The sequence below is a fragment of the Ornithorhynchus anatinus genome, chromosome 7, assembly GCF_004115215.2.
Source record: "Ornithorhynchus anatinus isolate Pmale09 chromosome 7, mOrnAna1.pri.v4, whole genome shotgun sequence".
Taxonomy (NCBI): domain Eukaryota; kingdom Metazoa; phylum Chordata; class Mammalia; order Monotremata; family Ornithorhynchidae; genus Ornithorhynchus; species Ornithorhynchus anatinus.
The window spans coordinates 34,839,188-34,858,693 of NC_041734.1; the positions used below are offsets into that span (position 1 = coordinate 34,839,188).

A 19,506-nucleotide genomic window follows, 5' to 3' on the forward strand; every position below is an offset into this window, starting at 1 on the left:
CAGATCCCTCCTTTATTGTTGTGTTTGTTAAACGCCAGGCATTATTCTAAGCACTGGGGTAGGTACAAGATAATCAGGTTGGACACAGTCCATGACCCACATGGGGCTCACAGTCTTAATCCTCATTTTACTGATGAGGTAACTAAAAAAGACAGAAGTGAAGCGACTTGTCCAAGGTCACCTCGCAGACAAGTGGCAGAGCTGAGATTTGAACCGAGGTCTTTCTGACTCCCAGGCCCTGGCTGTAGCCATTAGGCCACACTGCTCTGCTGATGCCCAGCAAGGCTTGTCCAGAGCTGGGCTGCTCCTCAGAGGTGCTGGCCTCCAGAAGTCCTGGCCCAAATGAACCCCCCTCCCCACCAACCGCCGGCTGCCTCCCAAGGCTGGGGAAGGGGATCACTGGTGGGAAGATGTTTGGGAAAGCTAAAACTGCCCTACCAAATCACGGTCTTTTTATTTTACTATGGCTATCAGAGAAGCTCATGGACTTCCTCTAGCCCACTCTGCCTCCCTTCTGGCTGCCCACTTTGATTCGACCATCAAGGAATCGCCCAGCACCGATGGCATTCAGCTCCTTGAGAAGCAGTGTGGCATAGTGGATAGAGCATGGGCCTGGGAGTCAGAAGGTCATGGGTTCTAATCCCAGGCCTGCCACTTGTCTGCTGTGTGACCTTGAGCAAGTCACTTCACTTCTCTGTGCCTCACCTTTATCTATAAAACAGGGATTAAGACTGTGAGCTCCAGGTGCGATGGGGACTGGGGGACTGGGACCAAACTCATTTGTTTGTATTCACCGCAGCCCTTAGCACAGTGCCAAGCACATACTAAGCACTTAACAAACACATTATTGTTATTATTATTACGGTGTGGCTGGCTCCTATCCCCCAGAGGGGCTGAGGACTTGGGTCTTTGTGTAGCAGACCCCAGGCTTTGGAACCATCAATCAGTTGTATTTCCTGAGCATCTACCAGCTGCTGACCAGCACTGGGGACCACCAAGGCGGGCAGGCTGATGCACTCTCGGGTTAGGGGGCCCCAGACCTGTCGTCGGCCCCCGCACCCCCACAAATCTGCTTCTTGTCTCACAGGAGCTACGGAGAACTCACCAACTGCACCCTCCTGATTGCCCACAAACTGGACTGCTACTGGCCCAGCCAGCTGGTGGACACGTTCTTCATCGCCATCCACAGATTCTACTTCAAACACTGCGCCCTCACAGGGAGGAAGATCCAAGACCCCCCGTACCACATCTTGTGCCCCTTCATCGCAGTCCCCATCCTGGTGACCCTGCTCATGACGGCCCTGGTGGCCTGGAGGAGCAAGCGGAATGAGGGAATTGTCTAGGCCCGTGGCCGGCACGGGTAAGATGAGGTCTCCGGGATCCCGCCTCCTGAAGCTGGTCCTGCGTGTGTGAGCCCGTGTGCGGCCCCTTGGAGGGTTGGGGGGGCGGGGGGAAAGCTAGAGAGAGGAAGATGAGGGGCTGGAGGGAGGGTCCAGTGGGCCCTCTGTTTAACATCTCCTGAACTCGGGTCAGACCGACAGTGTCGCTAGTGTTCGTGATGCCCAAAGCCCCTCTCGCAGTTGTAGAAAAAAGCACTTGCTTTGTTGGATTGATAAGAAAAATCAGAGGCAGGCAGGCCTTGGTGTAGAAATATTGGAAATATAGTTTATTCCTCGGGATATTTGACCCCCAAGGGTTCTCGGAGGGTGTTCTTATTCTCTCCAGGCTGCTGAGGCTGGTCGTTGCTTCTCATGGGTAGAATGTTCTTAGGCAGGATCCTTTAAATCGGCTGTGGTTTTGGAGATTAAAGCTCTGTTCTCGGATTTGGAAATGCTGGTCCTTTCTGCGGGTGAATCCTTGGAGCGACGGGGCTTCTAATGATCTGGGATGTGCCCAGCCAGCTGGGTCTCTCAAAAACCATTATGGCTAACTGCAGACTTACTGGTGGTCACAAATGATGCCCCAATCATGTTGGTGAGTTGGTAATAGACAGTAAAATGGACCCATCTGCCCGCACCTCCCCCATTCGCTGGTGGCTGGGCCTTTGGGGTGGAAAATGGCAGGGAAGGGGAAGATGCACTGCCAGCTGATTGGTAACTCCAGGACAAATTGGTGCATCCCGTGCATTGAGGGGAGGTCAGCAGAAACATCCCTGGGTGGTTTAGGGGCGGGGCAAGTGACCCATTCAGGAGTTGTTGCAGGAAGGTGGGGCGGGGGTGGGGATGTTTGAAAGTGAAGGTTTTGCACTTCCCTTCCCCTTTGACCAATGTGGCATTCTGGAAAGTCCAGCCCTATTGGTAAGTGGGATTCCAACATGGTTCCAGGTGGATGCTGGGAGGAATTGTGGAGGGCATTGCCCAGATCGAGCAGCCATCAGCTCCTTCCTCACACCCACCTCCTCCTCCTGCCCCCCTTCCATTCCTGGAACAGGAGCTGACCAGAGTTAGATGGCTAGGAGGGGCAGGGTCCCAAGGCCAGGGACCCAGGACAAATTCCCATGGACGGGATGGGGTTGGTTGAGAAGGTGGAAACACACTGAAAATGCTGACCATCTACACCAAGTGGAACGGGATGGGTACACAGGGTCTTACTCCATTTCTCTTCTATGTTTGATGTTTTCTTACTCTCAACATGGGCAGGAGGTCTGTCCTTTCATGGCTAAGAATTTCAGACTTTGAACCAGCTGTACAAAAAAGAGCAGGGCCTAGTGGCTAGAGCACAGGCCTGGGAGTCAGGAGGACCTGGCTTCTAATCCCGTCTCTGCCACTCGTCTGTTGTGTTACCTTGGGCAAGTCACTTCACTTCTCAGTGTCTGTTACTTCACCTGTAAAATGGGGATTAAGAGTATGAAACCCTCTCAGGGTCACACCTGGAGAGTTTCCAGTACTCTACCAGTGGCTACGGGAGGGAGAGTCAAGCAGAGGCCTATCCATTGCATTCCTAGCTTGGGCAGTGGCTAGTGAGTGGAAGGCAATCTGCTACAAGTCAATACTCACCCATGCTGCAGCAGCCACATGGGAGAGTCGAGGTGTTTTTTTACCAAGAAAACTCTATGGATACACTGCCAGAATGATTGTGGATGGAGAGCTGGTTGTTCTGGGAGAGATGTGTCCGTGGTGTCGCTATGGGTCGGGAATGACTCGATGGCATAAGAAAAGAAAGAGTATGAGTCCTAAGAGGGACATGGTCTGTGTCCAACCTGAATAGCTTGTATCTACACGGTACGGTGAAAAGGAGTTTCTTAGCTGGAGGCGCTAAAGCAGGTGAGAGATTTCTGAAGGAGAATTTATGTTTCATAAGAAACAGATCTCTCATAGGCATGGGTGTCTACAAAGAAGAGGTTTCCATCCATCAGTTGATGGTATCTATTGTGTGCTTACTGTGTGCAGAGCAATCAATCAATCATATTTATTGAGCGCTTACTGGGTGCAGGGCATGCCATTAAGCACTTTGGAGAATTCCATAATGAGCTTACAAGTCCACAGCTTACACTCTAGAGCAGTATACTAAGCTTGGGGGTGTACAATGCAACAGAATTGGTAGATATGATCCCTACCCACAAGGAGATTACAGTTTAGAGGGGCAGCCAGGTATTATGGATATGTATATAAGTGCTGTGGGGCTGAGGATGGGGTGAATATCAAGTGTTCAAAGGGTACAGAGCCAAGTGTGTAGTGCAGAGCAGATGCACAAGGGAGAAGTAGGAAAAATAAGGGCTTAGTGTGACCTACCTACAATCCATCACAATAATGTCCAGGTACCTCCAGGGTTCATCACGCCTTGAGGTATCTGAAATTCTAGCCCCAGTGCTTAAGTGCCTTTTTAAAAAGAAAATAGCAATTGTTAAGAACTTACTGTGTACCAGGTGCTGTACTGAGTACGGGGTAGATACAAGCTAATCAGGTTGGACACAGTCCATGTCCCACATGGGGTTCACAGTCTTCGTCCCCATTTTCCAGATGAGGTAACTGAGGAGCAAAGAAATGAAGAAACTTGCCCTAGGTCACATAGCAGACAAGTGGCAGAGCCAGAATTAGAACCCAGGTCCTTCTGACTCCCGACCCTGTGCTCTATCCATTAGGCTTCACTGCTTCCCTCCTTCCTACTCTGTTTCGTACAGTGCTCTCCACCCAGTTAACGCTTAATAAATATCATTGATGATCCAGTGACTATAGGAACCCTGTCAGGTTTCTGGAATCCACCATGAGTCAAAACTCCATTTTGGAATCATGGCAAGTCTTCAAACCTCTCCTTCTTGTTCCTGACCTCACGATTGATACTTATCACTAGGCTTTAATATTTTTCTTCCTTTCAGCTTCACCAAATAGGAAAAGCATATGTGCAGAACTTTTGCCCCCTTGATAAGGATTCCAGACACGTTCAATTCTATTTTTTTTATGTTATTTGTTAAGCGCTTACTATGTGCCAGGCACTGTTCTAAGTGCTGGGGTAGATACAAGGTAATCAGGTTGGACCCAATCCATGTCCCAAATGGTGCTCAAAGTCTTCATCCCCATTTTATAGATGAGGTAACTGAGACACAGAGAAGTGAAGTTACTTGCCTGAGGTCAACCCTGAGGAGGCAGAACCCTAACAGGCTTAGCTGACATTCTCAGAATCTCTCAGCCCATCTGGTAGCATTGACTAACAGCTGCCATTTTGAGGAAGAAGTTACTGAAGGGCCCTAGCTGTACAGAAATGAGCTCTTTCAAAGTGAAGCACTATGGATGGAATCTTTGCCCTGGTAAGTATAAAGGAAGTGAAAGGGCCCTGAATTTTATAAAGTGGCCAGTGCAATGCTATAGTTTTGGAATGGCAAGAGCCCTACCATTATAGAGCAGGGCTTAACTCTGAAGGAATGCAGATCCAGTGTGGCAAGAAGAGGAGCTGAATATGTACACGTCCCGGTGGGGAAGGAGGTAATTTGCTGTTGTTTCCCCATTAACCTGAGCTTGGATCGGAAAAGGAGGTGAGTACCCCCCATCCTTGCCGGTCAGAAATGGATTTTTCTCTGCAAGAAAGAAATGGAGCTGCCTTTCCTCACTGTTGAGACTGGGGTACAAGTCACCTGGTCCCGCCTGAGGTTATTTCTTCTTTGACGTCCCTCTAGGCTCAAAAGAGCATCAGGGACCTCACAATGGGCAGGGAATGTATTTACAAATTTTCTCATATTGCAGTCTTCCAAATGCTTAATGCAGTGCTCTGCACACAGTAAATGCTCATGGTCTCATGGTTACAGCGTGGGCCTGGGTGTCAGAAGGACCTGGGTTCTAAATTTTGCTTCACCACTTGACTGCTGTATAACCGTGGGGAAATCTCTGGGCCTCAGTTACCTCATCTGTAAAGTGGGGATTAAGACTGTGAGCCCTATGTGGGGCGAAGACTTTGTCCAACCTGATTAGTTACCTGATTATGTACCCCAGCACTTAGAACAGTGCTTGACACATAGTAAGCGAGTAACAGATACCATCATTATTATTAAATACGATGGATTGATTGATCAATTCTACACCATAAAAGCCAACATGTTTTCTAAGATTTTAAGAACAAGCTTGAAAATCAGTAGCTGGAAGACAGTGCAAATTCAGGGGTGGTGGTCACCACAGCCCTCTTTCATGAATTGAAATAGTTGTGTATCTGTGAAGCATTTACTATGTGACAAGCCCTGGCAGAGACTTAACCTCTCTGTGCCTCAGTTACCTCATCTGCAAAATGGGGATTAAATCCTACTCCCTCCTACTTGGACTGGGAGCCCCATGTAGGACAGGGACTGTGTCCAATCTGATTATCTTGTATCTACCCCAGTGCTGGGCACATAGTAAATGCTTAAAACGTACCTTTTTTTTTTTAATCCAACACAGTCCCTGCTCTGCAAAAGGCTCACAGTCTAAAGGAGAGGGATGACAGATATTGAATCTCCATTTGACTGATGAGGAAATTAAGGCATAGAGAATTGAAATGTCTTGCCCAATGTCACCCAGAAGACAAGACTCAGAGCTGGGATTAGAACTCAGGTGTCCTGACTCCCAGGTCCATACTCTTTCCACACTGCTTCATTTGTTTCCATTTTGTTTTGCTTCTATCATAGTGATTATAATAGGGAATGATAGTCCCCTACCCGACTGTTTTCGACGAGATCCGTTCAGGTGTGTTTTCCTAGCCCGAGCAGGCAGTTTCGTATCCGGGTGAATAGATCAGATAGATTTATGGATCTCAATCCCACCAAGCTCTAAACCCCTTACTGAAAAGTGTGAGGTTTTATATTCCAATAAACAGGTTTGATTATCACCTAGGCACAGTTTGCTAGAACTTCCTAAAATTTTCCTTCACACCAAGCTAGTCAGATGTGTTGTCGATTCAGAAACGCCGACTTCTTGTGAGTAATTATGATTTCTCACTATTTTCCTCAGGAGTCAGAGGCACCTGTCTTCTCCTAACAGCTTTTACCAGATCCAAAGGAAATACATTCAGACCAGCCACAGAGCAGTCAAGTCCCATTGGACTGAAAAATTCAGAGACCCATTTGATCGGTGAAGAATGTAGTTCCACAAAATTAATACCTAGTTTCAGGATCTGAGAGGTCAACACCTAAGGCAGACTCCAAATTACCAGCAAAACATGAGAGCTGTGTTTATCTACTTGGTGGTGACAGGGTGGGCTCTTAGTACAATGCTTGCCATATAGTATGTGCTTAACAAATACCCCAATTTCTATCATTTTTATTAAATCACCAAATCTCAGGATGTTCCTCAACTGTTTTCAGGTAAGAGAGGCAGTATGATCATTATTATTGCAGTAGTAACTACTATTACTACTACTTCTACTAATGATAATACTGCCCCTCCTACCTGAAAACAGTAGTAACTAATACTATTACTAATAATAAAAATAGTGGTATTCGTTAAGTGCTTCTTATGTGCCAACTGCTGTACTAAACCCTGGGGTAGATACAAGATGAGTTGGATGCAGTCAATGTCCCACATGGTGCCCACAGTCTAAGGGGGAAGGAGACCACGTATTGACTCTAGACTGTAAGCTCATTGTGGATAATATGGAATTTGTCAGTTTTTTGTTGTATTGTTCTCTCCCAAGCATTTAGTACAGTGGTCTGCACATAGTAAGCACTAAATAAATGCAATTGAATGAATGAATCTCCATTTTACAGATAAGGAAACTGAAGCACACAGAAGCTAAGTGACTTACCCAAGGTCACAAAGCAGGTAAGTGCGAGGGCTGGAATTATAACCCCGGTCCCCTGGCTCCCTGATCTGTGCCCTTTCCACGAGGCCATCCTCATATTTCTGCTTTTGGGATCCTGCAGCACAGGGACTGAAGGGAAAAGGTGTCAACCACAAAGAGAGAACTCTTTCTCCCTCTTCTACTCAATGTTGAGTTGCCAGGAAGTTTTTGGTTATGTCAAGCAGTGGTATGTGCAAATCCTCCCAGGTTCCCCAAGGAAACATCGCCTATGGGCTGAAGAGATTCCCCTAGAGAGAGTCACCTCTACCGCTGCCATATATATATGTATACACACACACACACACACACACACACCCTCTCTCTCCCCTCCATCCCCCCTTTTCCCCTCAACCCGATCTATTCTCATTTCTGCTTTCAAAAACAGCTGGGACCTCCTCAGGCTTGGGAGAACCCAAACACTTTCCCAAGAGTTTGTGTTTTCACAGATGGGAGGCACGCTGTTCTCTAGACAATCGCTTCCTGCTGTTTTTAAGGGGGATCATGAGTCTAGACAGCTTTGGGCCATCAGGAGAGAGCTCTGTGTTCCAGGAAGCCTTCGAGCTTTGATGCAGCAAGAGGGCAGCTCCCTTCCAGAGCTCTCTGTCCCCTGATGGGGAAACGTTCCCATGGCCCTTGGCCTTGCAGAAATTGGGCCTGGGCTTCTGTTAGGCATTTGTTTTCCACTGTGGGAGCTTCGGTTTGTGTGAGGCGGGAATGGTCCTCCAGGATCACTGGGTAATGGAACCCTGGAAACTCACAGGAAGCTAGGAGGCTTGAGTCAGCTCGAGAAACTGTACGTGACTGGAAGCGTTTACCATTTGAGTGCCTCTTCACCCCAACTTCAAAGGGCATCAGTGGGGGCAAGGCCTGGGATTTGCTTCTGCCACAGCCTGGGGGTATGTGCTGTGAACCGGGAAACCAATCTCTGACCAACCCTGTGAGGAAATTGAAGGTTTGGTCGCCTCACCGGCCTGCTTGGTAATGAAGATAAAAGAGCAAGATCATAACAAATCATTGACATCTCTTGAGGCTATTGTGGTCTGCCTCCAGGGAAATCACTAGAGTGCTGTCCTTGGGGGTCTACAAAAGGCACCCAGCTTCTCTCTGTCCCAGCTGACTGCTTCAGACACAGAAGTCCCTGTTCAGCCTTCCAGTGTAATTTGGAAGAAATCCCACTTAGTCTCCCTTAGGCCCAGAGCCGGCCTCATTTATGCTTCTGGGGCTTTTAAGCCTTTGAACTTCTCTGGAGTAACTTGGTAACAAATGGTAAAAAGCCAATTTTTTTATGATAAATTCTCTTTTAATAACACTTTCCTGTTTTATTGAAATATATGACATCATTACCTCTTAATCCTCTCCACCTCCAGGGTTGTGAGGAGTGTGATGGGATGGGGGGAGGGAGAGAGGAGCTGTCTGCTGCCACCCCAGATAGCTCCTCCCTGCCCCCCACCTCATCCCTCCCCACGGCAGCTGGGGCAGTGTAGGCCTGGGCTCCTATACTGTCCACTCCATCAACTGTTTAACTTAAGTATTGTCCACAACTGAGATTCTTACTGTGGAATGTTGACATGTTTATATTGTGTTTACAGGATATTTTTTTGTTTCGTTTGTCTGCCCTCCCCTACTGTGAACTCCTTGTGGGCCAGAGAGCTGTGTGCTGTTTGACTTTCTGGTAATCACCCCAGGGTTTAGTGCAGTGTTTTGCATATTGTAGGCACTTAATAAATTAAGGATAACAAGAATGTTCTGTAATCCATTTTATAAGCGTGATTGCTGCTTACCATTGAGATTGGAGGATGGGGGGGTGGCGGGGAAGGGGCATGAGTTTACATTCTTTCTAAGCCCCTGGAGGAATTTGAAGCAATGCTCAGAATCCTCAGAGGAGAGGAAAAGGAGGAAGAAGGGAGGAAGACAAATGATTCCAGATCCTGTGGTTTCTATCAGAGATGGTGGAATTTTTGCCTAAAGTGTGATAGTGTGACATGGAACATATCAATAATAATAATGTTGGTATTTGTTAAGCGCTTACTATGTGCCAAGCACTGTTCTAAGCGCTGGGGTAGACATAGGGGAATCAGGTTGTCCCACATGGGGCTCACAGTCTTAATCCCCATTTTACAGATGAGGGAACTGAGGCACAGAGAAGTTAAGTGACTTGCCCACAGTCACACAGCCGACAAGTGGCAGAGCTGGGATTCGAACTCATGAGCCCTGACTCCAAAGCCCGTGCTCTTTCCACTGAGCCACGCTGCTTCTCACCTTATATCAGGCAGGAATAAATTACCAGGACTCTGAGTCCCAACAAAGAAATTGATCTTTACTCCCCAACCAACGGTATTTATTGTCTTCTGTGGGTGGAGGGTGAACTAAACAATTGGAAGAGTATAACAGAAGCCAAACGTACGTCCCTGTCCTACTGGGGTATAAAGGTGGACATAAATTGTGGAAAATGATGGAGAGCAGGAGGAAGAACAAGGATGCCAAAATGTGTAAGGAAGAAATAGATGGAGAAATTGTTGAAAATATATATACATATATTTTACATATATATGTATATTTTACATATAGTATGCATATTTTACCTATATATATGTATATTTCTCACACACACACACACACAAGTACTTATGATGGGTATTGAGGAAGCACAGTGATCTAGGCCTTGGATTAGCCTCTTTTCACCCAACTGTTCTGAGTTGTTTTGTTTGAGTGTCTCCTTACCACCTTGTTTATGTGAACAAGAGAAACTCTGGTGACTAGAGATCTTAGGAGTGGTAGAATACTAAGGAAGGGAATGTGATGGGCCTTTAAGCCTGGACTCCATTTTGTCTTTCCAAGCTGCTATTTACTTGAATTGTGCACATCAGGTATCCTCCTCTCTCCTTCGATTCATCCTCTTTAGATGTCTACCTTATGAGGAAGTTTGCTATGTCATGGTCTTGAAACAGGACGAAGCCAGACCAGGTTCCTCACCTGCTTATCAGTAGTATTTTCTCACTAGAATCCTATAATGGAGAGAACCAGGCAGAGTTGAGTAATTACCCCAAGTAGAATTTAAGGTATATACAAAGTACCATGCTCTTCCAGATCCTGTGAAGTTCGGATGCTGTACCAACTATTTATAAGGAAACTCTTTATTGCTTGAAGTTGGTCTGGCCTTGACTAGTAGAGGAAACTGCCCATCAACCACCAGAAGTTAAATGACAAGTGGTAGAACCAGGATTAGAACCCAGGACATTCTGAATCCCAGGTCCAAGGTCTATCCACTAGACCATGCGTGAAGAAAGCAGGTAGGTAAGAAAGAGAGCATTGGCAGAGAGCCTTGAAACCAGTTACAGGGAATTTCTGTTTGATGCGGAGGGGAAACGAGTAGCCATGGGAAGTGTTTTTAGAGATGTGCCAAATGAATCTTTAGAAAGATGATCTAGATGCCGGGTTTAATGTACATTGAAGGGAGAGACTTGAGGTAAGTGCTTAATATAGTGCTCAAGTGCTTAGTACAATGTTCTACACACAGTAAGCGCTCAATAAATACGATTGAATGAGGCAGGGAAGCAGTGTACCTAGTGGAGAGAGCATGGGCCTGGGAGTCAGAAGGACCTGAGTTCAAACCCCAGCTCCACCACCTGTCTGTTGTGTGACCTTGGGCAAGTCACTTAACTTCTCTGTGCCTCACTTTCCTCATCTGTAAAATGGGGATGAAGACTGTGAGCCCCACATGGTACAGGGACTCTATCAAACCTGAATAGCTTGTATCTTCCTCACCGCTTAGTACAATGTCTGGCACATAGTAAGTGCTTAGCAAATGCCATGAAAAACAAAAAAAAGTCCTGTATTACATAGAGTTTGAGCTGGTCCTGACTAGTAGAAGAAACTTTGCCCGTCAACCACTGAACCTTAACTAGCACTAGTAGAACTATACTTGTCTCTGACATAGCTGCTAGAACACAGTGCAGAGTCTGTGAAGTTTTCTTCAACACTTTCCAGTGGTTGATGATAATGATAAGAGATGTGCCAGGCACTAGACTAAGCTCCGCAGTAGATACGAGATAGTCACATCCCACATGGGGATCACAGGGAAGTGACTTGCCTAAGATCACCTAGCAAACAATTGGCAGAACCAGGATTTAGAACCCAAGTCCTTGTGACTTCCAGGCCTGTGCTTTATCCACTAGGCTATGATTTTTTTGGTATTTGTTAGATGTGTCAAACACTGTTCTAAATGCTGGTGTAGATACAAGTTAATCAGGCCAGTCTCTATCCCACATGGGGCTCACTATCCAAGTAGAAGGGAGAACAGGTATCGAATCCTTATTTTCTAGTTAAGGAAACTGAGGCACAGAGAAGTTAAGTGACTTGCCCAATATCACACAATAGGCAAGTAGTGGAGCTAAGAACCCAGGTCCTCTGTCTCCCAGGTCTGTGCTTTATCCACTAGGCCACACAGCTTGACTTATACAGCTGAACATGGAATCCAGATCTCCTAATTCTTTCCACTGGACTGACTTTCTAGTGGGAAATTGTCTAGTTCTGTGTAAGAAAATGGATGAGCAGAGGGATTAAGTGTGTTGGGCTGAAAATGTACGGAATAAAGGAAGCTTGGGAAGGCTTAGCTAGAATTTTCCTCCTATCCTATGTCCCGTGCTGGGAATGTCTTGAAGGAATGCCAGTAGGCCCAGCGTTTCTTTTTTCTCTCTTTCAGATGGTGATGAAAGAGGAACTGCTGTGAGTTGAGAATAATAATAATTGTGGTATTTAAGTATTTACTCTGAGCCAAGAACTGTACTAAGTACTGGGGTAGATACAAGCAAATTGGGTGGGACACAGTCCCTGTCCCACATGGGGTTTGCAGTCTTAATCCCCATTTTACAGATGAGGTAACTGAGGCACAGAGAGGTTAAGTGACTTGCCCAAGGTCACCCAGCAGACGAGTAGCAGAGTTGGGATTAAAACCCAGGTCCTTTTACTCCCAGGCCTGTGATCTATCCACTAGACCACACTGCTTCTCAAAATAAAACACCTTCTATCAGGGTTTGTGCTGAATTCCCAATCAAGATGTGTAACATTTAGGATCTTTATGGTCGCTATACAAATGATCTTGGCTCATTTGACCAGAAGTATTTATTGAGTGCTTACTGTGTGCAGAGCACTGTACTGAGCACTCATTCACCTCCATTTGCTGACTTTGGGGGCACAGAAATGGCAGTGCCATTGAGAAAGGTCTGACTTGTGATGTTTGTCATTTTAGGGAACCTTAACCCCAACATCACAATTTAAAGGATTGGAACCTCCTTCCCACCACTCCTGATTAAATCGCCCAAAACCCATTCTTGGGGACCAAAGCCAAAGATACCTCAGAGGCAGTCTGATAACTCCACAACCTAATAATAATAGTAATAACGATAATGGCATTATTTAAGCACTTACTAAGCACTGTACTAAGTGCTGGGGGTAGATCCAGAATAATCAGATCAGACATAGCCCCTACCTGACATGGGGCTCACAGTCAAAGTGGGAGGGAGAACAGGTATGGAATCCTCCCCATTTTACAGATGAGAAAATTGAGGCACAGAGAAAATTGTGACATGCCAATGTCTCAAAGAAAGCAAGTGGTGGAGCCAAAGGTCAAAATTCCAAAGTGCAGGCCTGCAGGTGCCTCTCTTCCTTCCCAGGTTTTGGTTTGGAGAATGCCAAGAGCAGAGCCAGATTCTGACATCTTGTATGACAGCTGCATCCGCAGCCTGATTCTAGCTCTGGACTGAGGCTTGATCCCCAATTGATTCTTCAAACCAGGTCTGGTGGAGGGAAGGCGTGGGTCCCCTGTTTGAAGTAGTGTGGCTTAGTGGATAGAGCATGGACCTGGGAGTCAGAAAGACCTGGGTTCTAATCCTGACTCTGCCATAGGTCTGCCGTGTGACCTTAGGTAAGTCACTTCACTTCTGGACCTCAGTTGCCTCATCTGTAAAATTGGGGATTAAGCCTTATGTGGGACAGGGACTTTGTCCAACCTGATTAACTTGTATCTACCCCAGTGCTTCGAACAGTGCTTGGCACATAAGTACTATCATTATTATTATTAAAGGAATCACCTGTCAGAGATTAGCATTCATTCATTCAATCCTATTTATTGAGCACTTACTGTGTGCAGAGCACTGTACTAAGTACTGTAAGAAGAGAGTACAGTATGACAATAAGCAGACACATTCCCTGCCCATAACAAGCAGACAGTCAAGTGTGCATCTTCTGTCAGGAAGTCTGTGGCTTCATTGTTCAAGTCAGTGGCCCCCTGTGGTGCTGTGAACTTGTTTATTTTTCCATGGAAGTGCCTAAGGGAAAAATTAGCTGGACGGGAAGGCTCACATAAAGGAAAATTCAAATCGAGTTAAAGCACTTGCAAGATGGGATTGGCTGTGAGCAAACTTTTTCCAAAGTTGTTTTTATGAATTAGCTTTCAGAACTTTGCGTGGCCTGGAAACCATATTTCCTGGCAAGTGAAGAAAGAAGAACCCAGCGGGATTTGGGGCCGAATTTCTCCTCAGAGATTCTCCCCCCTCACCCCTGCACCCCAGGCCCCAATACTGAGCTTTCATCCAGCCAGGCTTTCTGGCGGAGCAGGGACTGGGAAAATGGCATCCTCTGGGGCTTTAATATGTCACTGGTGTGTTCCTTGGGCTCCTGTGGGTTCTCCCTGTGGACTTCCCATCTGTAACATCTAGTACTCTCTTTGGGCTGAGGGAAGTCTTCTGCCCAATCTTGGAGGAGAGCTAAGGCTACGTCTGTCGGCACTCACAGGAGGCTAGCGAGATTCCCCAATTCAGTGTTCAGACAAATCTGGGTTCTCCAAGAAAAACCTGGGAACTGGTGGCCTCTCTGATCTCCCTAATGATAATAATAATAATGATGGTATTTGTTAAGCATTTACTCTGTGCCAAGCATTGTGCTAAGAGCTGGGGTGGATACGGCAAATTGGGTTGGACACAGTCCCTGTCCCACGTGGGTCTCACAGTCTCAATCCCCATTTTACAGATGAGGTAACTGAGGCACAGAGAAGTAAAGTGACTTGCCCAAGGTCACACAGCAGCCATGGGGCAGAGTGGGTTTAGAACCCATGACTTTCTGACTCCCAGGACTTTGCTCTATCCACTATGCCATTGCTGCTTCTCCAGGCTGGATCAGTTATTTCATTCATTCACTAATATTTATTGAGCGCTTACTTTGTGCAGAGCACTGTACTAAGTGCTTTGAATGTACAAATCAGTTACAGATACAGTACCTGCCCTTTGATGGGCTTGCAGGATGGCCTCTGCCCGAGGAAGGAATTTTCAGTGACCAGGATGTGTATGACTCCCCCCTCCATGGCAGGGATGGCTAGTACAGTCCAGTCTGTAATTTATTTATTTATATTGTTGTCTTTCTCCCCCTCTATATCTGTAATTTATTTATGTTAATGTCTGTCTCCCCCTCTAGACTGTAAGCTCTTTGTGGTCAGGGAATGTGTCAGTTTATTGTTATATTGTACTCTCCCAAGCACATAATACAGTGCTGTCCACACAGTAAGCGCTCAGTAAATACAAATGAATGAATAGGACAAAGCTCCCTCCTTGAGGCCTTCTGGGGTCCAGCAGACTTGGGCAGGACAGAGCAGGGCAGGCAAGCAGTGAAGTGTTGGTGACTCTGAATAGGAGGCTGCCTCAGTCAAAAAACAGCTCCAGGGTTATGGTGGAAACAGTTTTCCAGGGTCTGCATCCCACCTAGATTCTTGTGCTTCAACACAGCCTAGCCCGGCCACGGATCACCAGCCAGTGCACTCCCTTCTCCTGCTCTTCCTATCCTTCCTGAGGTATCAGACCCCCACCAGGAATTTGTTGCTCATCGCACAGCTCTGGCCATCTCTTGAGACCAGACAAAGCCCCAACCTGGGCAGTCCTGGCTCTCTGTTAACGGACCCACCCGGCAGTTCCATTTCCCCAGCAGGGTGGATAACAAATCAGCTGTGCCTGGATCCTACACCCTGTGAGCACTGAACCAGGTCCACTTGGCATGAGACCTGGAGGTGGGACAGCTTCCGTTCGGCCTTGACCCTCAGCTGAGCCTCCTGTGGAATAGGCTGAGGAGCCGCCCTTGCCACGGTGTCTCTTCTCTATCCTCTCCAAAGCTGAACAACTTGGATTCGGCTCACCGCCGTATCTGGCCGTTCCAACCGCCTCCTGCCTGCAGGTATGCCTTCCTTTCCCCCAAAACGATTATCTTAGCCACTGACCAGACGGGGATATGTTTCTATTTTCCCCACAGCAGGCAGGGGGTGGGGTTAGCTTCCCAGGATAAGAGGGGGCATGGGAACGAACACACATTGCCCCACACTGCAAGCCTGTGCTGGCAGCCTGAAGCCATCTCTGGATGTGTAGACCACAATGGAAATGTGTGGTCATTCACATTCATTCATTCATTCAGTTGTATTTATTGAGTGCTTACTGTGTGCAAAGCATTGTTTTAAGTGCTTGGGAGAGCAGAATATAACAGTAAACTGACACATTCCCTGCCAACAATGAGCTCAAAGTCTAGGGGGGGATGGACATTAATATATATGAATGAATATTATTATGAAGGTATAGATATATGCGAATATATATGATTGAATATTCATTCATGCATATCTCTATATATACATATACACACACACACACACATATATATATATATATATACATAAGTGCTGTGGGGCTGGGAGGGGGGAATGAATGAAGGAAGCAAGTCAGAAGTCTGTTGTCAGAAACAGTAGCTGTGGGCACCAGAGCAGCTAGCAAATGCACTTCCCTTTATTCTCTCTTTACTATCTAATTTGAAAAGAGTATCTGGAGTTCAGCAAGGTCAGCCTGAAAGAGCAGGTCTGGATAACAGTGAATAGTGTGGTAATGGATGGGGCAGAAGGAGATTTTCTTAGCCACGTGGGAAACCTTTGGTTCTGTTGAGAGGAGAGTGCATGTATCACCCCTCAGATACACAACTTCTGCACCTGTTCCCACTCTCCTCCACCCTTTTCCCCCTTCCCAGCTGCCCTGACCACCCTCCAAGGAAAACAGACCATATCTGCACCTGCTCTGCTCTGGAAACTAAATGCTCTTTTTCTTGGCTGTGAATGTCTCCCCAATCAATTAATCGATAGTATTTACTAAGCACTTACTGTGTGCAAAGTACTGGAGTAAGCACTCAGGCGGGTACAATGTAACAGAGTTAGTCAACATGTTCCCTGCCCACAGGGCCCAACCTGAGGGTGCCCCTCCCAGAGTCAGAACCTGCTGAAACTATCTTTGGAAGCATGGCAGCAGCATGAGGAGAGAGAGAAATTGGGGAAACAGCGGAGAAAATCTGGGAAACAACACGAGACCAGGATTCTTGACATCATCTTACCTGCAACACTGGGACCAAGTGAACACAGTAGATAACTAACCCATATTGGTTATACTGTCTCTCTCCCCGCCAGCCTGTTAGCTCCCTCTGGGCAGGGGATGTGTCTACCAACTCTGTTGTATTCTTCAAGCACTCACTACAGAGCTCTGCACTTAGGTGCTCAATAAGTAGCATTGATGATGATGATTGGCCCAGTTGCCCTGATTTTTTCTTTTCATTTTAAAATTTAACTTGGGGGAGCAGGAGGGCAGCTACCACCACTGCTGCTTTTTGCCCATCCTCACCAGCTTTCCCAGTTTGCAGTCCCCACAGCCACTTTAATGAAAAAGGGAGGCGCTACAGACTAAATGTATCTTGTAGTTGAGGAACAGGAAATGGGTTGAGTCGAGGCTACGCACTTTAGAGGTTGGGGGAGGCTCTGCAGAGACTCATGTTACAGGAATCCCCAATTCTTTTGTTTCCCTTTGGGTCCTTGTGGACAGGGAACATGTTTACCAACTTTGTTGGACTGTACTCTCCCAAGCGCTTAGTATGATGCTCTGCACATAGTAAGCGCTCAACAAATACAATTGATCGATCAACTGCCACTTTAACTACTTGACCTACAAAATTTGGACGGTTCCAAAATCTGCTCTGAAGCAGGAAAGCCATTTAGGAGTTGCTGAAGGAAAGTAAGGAAAGAAGGTGCCGTTCATTTAACAGCAGTTCGTTGCTACTTCTAATACACTGAAATGCTGCCGTAGCTGTTGTCATTTTGATTTGTGACAAGCCACTGATTGGAGTCATATATGTGAGCCCCATGTGAGACAGGGACTGGGTCCAACCTGATTGTCCTGTGTCTGCCCAGTGCTTAGTTCAGTGTCTGGCACATACTAAGTGCTTAACAAATACCATTAATCAAGCAAAATAACAGTGCTTGACGTGGTAAGTGCTTAAAAAGCATAATAATAACATTATAGATTGCCACCTACACACACCCATCCAGCAGTTCCTAAGTGATTGTGCCAATGACTTATTGATGCTTCTAGCCTGTTGAGCTGAAGCACACTCTGAGCAAAGCACCTACAATCCCTTATCACATCTTCAAACATGGCAGTCTAGAATCCTGCTTCATCTGTTTAGTGCTCTTAATTGGTTCCAAGAAAATATAGTGATTAGCAAAAGAGAACTAAATAAAATAATGTAAATTTCATTCATTGGTTCCCAAGAGCCAAAAGAATATAATGTTAAAGAAGTGATTAAAAACATGGTAAATATAGCAATGAACAAAGAGCAATGTAAATATGTACCAATAAGATCCTGAATTAAAATTTTTTCATGTGTCCACATGTAAATACTGAACGTTAGCTTTCACATCCAATGCAGCGAAAAGGAATGCAGTGCTAACACACTAGAGATCTGGTAATTTAACCTTATGTCACATGAAAATGGGCTTTAATCACTCTATTAAATATCAAATATTTAAAGAGGAAGGCGAGACGAAGTGCTTTAAACCAAGATAAACTTTGAAGTGTTATTTTGAGCTGTGCAAACACTATAAAAATACCGGTGTTAATTCTTAAGCATTACTATTATTATATGGTATCATTAAGCACTTACTATGTGCCAAACTCTGTTCTGAGCACTGGGGTAGATTCAAGTTATGTTGGACACAGTTCCTGTCCCACAGGAGCTCTCAGTCTAGGCAGGACTGAGGGAATGCTGAAAGAAGAGTTATACAATAAGGATACACAGGATTGAATCTCCCATAGTTGGAATTGTTTTATTCCAATGTTGAGGGGTGGTAGGTCCCGACAAGGCACCTGTATCTCTGATGTGACCAGCCACCCTATCGTGGAATAATCCAAAGATTTTAGTGAACTTTGTAGGACAATTAAATTTGCTTTGTAGTGTCTAGAGCTCTGGTCTGTTGAATGCTTTTGTCGTGGCTCTGAGAACACTACTGAACCTTGCTTGTTGCTCTCTGGAATTTTCCTAACAATAAGAATAGTAATTGTGGTATTTGTTAAGCACTTACTATATTCAATCGTATTTATTGAGCACTTACTGTGTGCAGAGCACTGTACTATCTATATGCCAAGCACTATATTAGCACTGGGAGAGATTCAAGATAATCAGGTTTGACACAGTCCCTGTTTCACATGGGGCTTAAGTAGGAGGAAGAACAGGTATGTAATCCCATTGTTCAGATGAGGAAATTGAGGCACAGAGAAGTGACTTACTTGCCAAAGGTCACACAGCAAGCAAATGGTGGAGCCAGGATGAGAATCCAGGTCCTTTGACTCCCTGTCCCGTGTTCTTTCCACTAGGCTATGCTGCTTCCTGTGTTTCTGCCATGCTACAAAGAGAATATCCGACGTGCTGTGTTATGGTCTGAGGCTGTGTTGTGATTCAGTAGCCGGTCCAGTAGGATTCTGGCTATAACTTGGTTGTCAGTGGAGAGCCGTGGGCATGTGACTGTCCTGGAAGCTGTGTCTATCGCAAGGCATCCAATTAAAAGCTATCAGTGTGTAGGATAAGATTTATATGATGAGGGCAGCTGAAAAGGGACAAGGAATAAGCTGATGGAAGACCACAAAATTGAGTCTGGTCAATCTAGTAGTTCAAAGGACTAAGAAAACAAAATCAGTGGCTTCTCAACTGCTATCCCACCGCTGCCACTTGTCAGCTGTGTGACTGTGGGCAAGTCACTTCACTTCTCTGTGCCTCAGTTACCTCATCTGTAAAATGGGGATTAAGACTGTGAGCCTCACGTGGGACAACCTGATTACCCTGTATCTACCTCAGCGCTTAGAACAGTGCTCTGCACATAGTAAGCGCTTAACAAATACCAACATTATTAGTCTTCTGAGGTGGACC

At 46.0% G+C, this 19,506-nt stretch overlaps 1 protein-coding gene and 2 non-coding genes across 3 annotated transcripts in view; all 3 read left to right on the forward strand.

The window, feature by feature from the left end:
- Nucleotides 1-1,831, forward strand: part of RAMP1 (receptor activity modifying protein 1) — a 117,092-nt gene extending 115,261 nt beyond the window's left edge. Inside the window, exon 3 of the mRNA XM_029068435.2 lies at nucleotides 1,088-1,831. Within this exon, the coding sequence (XP_028924268.1) occupies nucleotides 1,088-1,343 (256 nt within the window). The 3' untranslated portion in view covers nucleotides 1,344-1,831. The remainder of the gene's footprint in view (nucleotides 1-1,087) is intronic.
- A 1,020-nt stretch (nucleotides 1,832-2,851) lies between these two features.
- On the forward strand, nucleotides 2,852-2,986 carry LOC114813386. The gene has a single exon (XR_003761108.1). It is a non-coding gene; the product is annotated as a small nucleolar RNA SNORA7 (small nucleolar RNA).
- A 9,941-nt stretch (nucleotides 2,987-12,927) lies between these two features.
- On the forward strand, nucleotides 12,928-13,006 carry LOC114813509. Its single transcript, XR_003761226.1, has one exon. It is a non-coding gene; the product is annotated as a small nucleolar RNA SNORD60 (small nucleolar RNA).
- Nucleotides 13,007-19,506: the final 6,500 nt, after the last annotated feature.